General features: G+C 52.2%; 1 protein-coding gene across 1 annotated transcript in view; it reads right to left on the bottom strand.

Moving 5' to 3' along the window:
• The window catches only part of SLC22A4 (solute carrier family 22 (organic cation/zwitterion transporter), member 4), an 18,264-nt gene extending 15,695 nt beyond the window's left edge, over nucleotides 1–2,569 (bottom strand). The window contains exons 1-3 of the mRNA XM_009891340.1: nucleotides 2,554–2,569; nucleotides 2,326–2,449; nucleotides 496–650 (exon numbers count right to left, since the gene is read on the bottom strand). Coding sequence (XP_009889642.1) covers nucleotides 496–650; nucleotides 2,326–2,449; nucleotides 2,554–2,569 — 295 coding nt within the window. The remainder of the gene's footprint in view (nucleotides 1–495; nucleotides 651–2,325; nucleotides 2,450–2,553) is intronic.
• Between the last annotated feature and the right edge of the window lie 1,302 nt (nucleotides 2,570–3,871).

Raw genomic sequence — 3,871 nt, forward strand, 5'->3', positions numbered from 1 at the left:
CTAAAATTAGGGACTTTATCGCTAACCTCAGCACTGGGACCGGTGACTTTATGGCTAACGGGGCTCTGACACCCACCCGGCTCCTCCGCTCTGGTCCCCCCACACGTTCGCCATTGCTGGAAACACTGGTTTGCTCCAAGGCTTTGCACGACCCCTCTGCACAGGGGCAGCGAGGTGGGGAGGAACCCAAACGCCTTCTCTATCTCAGACCTGCTTCTGCTGATAACAAACCCCGAACGCCGCCTTGGACTTCTTCTCCAAAGAGGGAAATGGATGTTTATTTAGAGTCTTCCTGCTCTCTTTTTTTTTTTTTCCTCTAAACCTATAGAAAGTATAGGCTTGAAGTATCCAAGAGCGAAAAAAATGATACTGCCCTAAATTAGGAATCGCACCAGTGAGGATTTACCGGTCTAATTAAATGATGGACATTCAGAGTTAAAAAAAAAACAACCGTATATTAAGCAAGCACGTAATCTAATGCAGACATACTCATACCCAGTATGAAGGCCACCACGTAGTTAGAGATCTGTCCCATCCCCACTATGAGAAAGAGCACTGTGAACATCTCCCAGCTGGTAGAGAAGATCTGCAGGAAGCTGAAGCCAGTCTGCACCGCCATCGTCAAAAAAAGGATATTCTTCCTGCCAAACCTTTTGCAAAAGATAAAGGAGATTGTTATTGAAACAGCATTTATTTATGGAGCAGGGCTATATAAGAGAGCACAAATATGCAACCTCAAGAGATGCAGCTTAGAACAACCTGAAGTTTCATTCATTGTAAGGAATTTTTTTCGTAAGTGATAAAAAATAAGTAAAGTTTTGGTATTTCCAAGACCCAGGAAATAAACCCAGAAGAAAAATTAAGAGCAGAAACTTCAGGGAGCCGCTAGACAGGGACTGAAGAGACTAGACAGCAGTACATACGCAAGAGACAGAAGGCGATTGCACGCCACGCAGCCCAGAGTTGGGACACGATGGTGTTTGGGCTACTGCCACCTACACACCGCAGCACCACTACGCTTTGACTCTATTAAATAGCTTTATCAACTGGTTTCGGTCTCCCTGAGTTGCCATGTGGACTGCACCCGTTCTCTCGCCCCCCTGTTTGCGTTAGAATTACGTAGCGTGTTCTTACGGAGAGGTAAGAGGGAGCTCAGGTGCGGGTTTGCACGCCTGCGCGCTGGCCCAGGGCACGCTGCCCTCTGCACGCACCGCCGCTGCGGCGCCTCACTCAGCGAGGGCTTCTGCAGCAGCACAGGGGAAATGGCCCAGAACACCCCCCTTAACTGACAAACCATTAAAAAAAAATATATAAAATTCAATGAATAGCTCATGTAGAAGGCCACCGGTCTCTCGGGGAGGCTGACCGGCCACGTGGCCACCGGGGCACGCGTGCTTTCTCCGATGTTCCCAGTGGGCACATGGCACCAGTGGGATTTAGTGATTATCTCGTCTCCCTTTCAAACAGTAACACTGACTGACTTCTGCACCGGGGGCAGGAGTCGGGAGATTAAATTCGGATCACATGGAGTTTAATGCTGGAGGCTTTGGGATTAAGACTCCCACCGAGTTTTGAAACCCCTCTGCTGAACGCCCCGAGGAGCGCTGCTGCTCGTACGAGTTCCGCACTATCCGGCAGCAGCCGAAGCAGTACTGGAGATCCCACTGTAACCACGCGGAAAAAAAGGCTCAGGGCTGGATAAAGAGGGAAGCAGAGACTCGCAGAAGGAACATATATTCTGCATTCAACACTTGCAAGGCCAAAATTTCAATATTGCTGAGATAACTATCAAAAGCCTGTAATGAGTTTTTGATATTTTATATCTACTTATGGTAGATGGTATGACATGATTGCTATCCATTACAGGTGATCTTTTTTTCTTGCTCTTGGATACGCTTTCTTTCTTTCCGGCAAACCACCTCTTCTATGCAGAGCTTCCACTCAAAGAACAAGTTTCTCTCCTGCAGCTCTAAGAATGGACTGTCAGTTAGTGTGTGACAAGGAACAACAGCTTTCAAACTGCTACAAGAGCCGAATAAAGAAACAAATGTGGTCGCGAAGTGAAAACCACCACATTGATCTGCGAAGCAGCCACATGGGCTCCTTGCAGAGATCAGCTCTTGGTCTCCTAAAGCCCCCGAGAGGCCGTAATCCTGCGCCTGGGGTAGGTCACGGTTGGGATTTTGGAAGATGCCAAGGCCAGTTACCTCATTTGGATCAAAACTCCGAGAAGTGGCCATTTAACTCCCTTACGCCTCTTAAGAACACAGGCACCATCCGTGGCATCAGCTCTGCCCACAGGCGGAGTGGGACCAGCGGCGTTACCTGTCCGAGAGCTGCCCCGAGATGAAGGAGCCGATGAGGACCCCCACGAAGAAGAGGGAGGTGGTCAGCGGAGCCTTCCAGTCGTCGTCACACACCAGGTTCCACTGCAAGAGAAGGGCTCGCGCTCAGACACAGCCGCACCGCTGCGTCGAGCCTCGTCCAGGCACAGCGGTCACCGCCTGGAGACACGCACACATCGCTGTGGGATTTCATTTAGTCTCCCCACACCCACGTTGCCGCCCATCGCTGGCACCAGCGCTATTTCCACAGGGTATGTCGCTGCCAGCACGCCCTGCTTAAAGCAGAAGAACAAGGGAAAAAAAAACATGGCTTCAAGCTGGAAGAAGGGAGATTTAGATTAAGTACTAGGAAGAAATTCTTTCCTCAGGGTGGTGATCCCCTGGGGCAGGTTGCCCGGAGAAGCTGTGGCTGCCCCATCCCTGGAGGTGTTCAAGGCCAGGTTGGACGGGGCTTGGAGCAACCTGGGCTGGGGGGAGGTGGCCCTGCCCAGGGCAGGGGGTGGGACTGGATGGTCTTCAAGGTCCCTTCCAACCCCAACCATTCTATAATTCTATGAAAGCAGTTGCCTCCCCGGGCAAACCCCATCAGGCCAGAGCCCCCCAGAACACTGGCAGCCGTCTGACGGCACCCCACGGCCTCTGAAGGGGGTGAGCAGCCAGTGATGCCAAACCCCACTGGGCAGTGGGTGTGCGTAGCCGGGGGCTGCCCCGGCCCCATCTGCAGCACGAGCTCCCCACCATCTGCCCCTCAGACCCCCCGACACCCAGGACCAGGCTCCCCATGGCTCGAGGTGCTCCCCACCAGAAGAGCAGAGCGACGGAGAAGGGTGAAGGACCGCCCCATCCCCAGCTAGGGAGAATTTCCAGTTTACCTGACCTCTGCTAGCACAAAACCTGCATTTCTACAACTTCTGGGTTTGACAAGATATAGGCAAGAAGATACACAGAATAAAAATCTCTTTCTCCCGCGCTGACGCCTTTCCAAATTCCTTTCCATCCCCAGAACCTGCAGGGCTGACTCACTGCCCATCGCTCAGCCTCACGACCGGACCCGACCAGGGCTGGAGGCTTAGGACAGGAGCCAGCATGGAAACTTCCACCTAACGCCGTTCATAACCCCAGACAAGGTTTGTTGGTGGTTTTTTTTTTTTTTTTTTTAAAAACACCCAACGGTTTGTGTGTCCACAGAATTTCCGTCTGGGCCTGTTTCTGCCGCGGCTTGCTCCCGTCCCGGTGACTAATCTCCCGGTTAAGGGACGTCTGCCAGGAGTGCTCGTGGACAGACTTCAAACATGTCAGTCCCAGATCAGATAATTCAACCACAAAGGTAAGATAATTAGATCACAGATCAAAGTATAGCATAATTTTAATAATTAGCCATGCTATCAGGGAGCGGGGACATCACCTGCACCGGCGCTCGCCCTGTGCCCGGGGAGCAGAGGGGCCGAGCCATTTTGGCAAGCGGTGGCCGAGCCTCGGCAAAGGTGGGGGCGGTGGAGCTGAACCCCCCCTCTGGGCTGCTCAGG

This window comes from Charadrius vociferus, unplaced genomic scaffold, assembly GCF_000708025.1.
Source record: "Charadrius vociferus isolate BGI_N301 unplaced genomic scaffold, ASM70802v2 scaffold370, whole genome shotgun sequence".
In the NCBI taxonomy this organism is placed as follows: Eukaryota; Metazoa; Chordata; class Aves; order Charadriiformes; family Charadriidae; genus Charadrius; species Charadrius vociferus.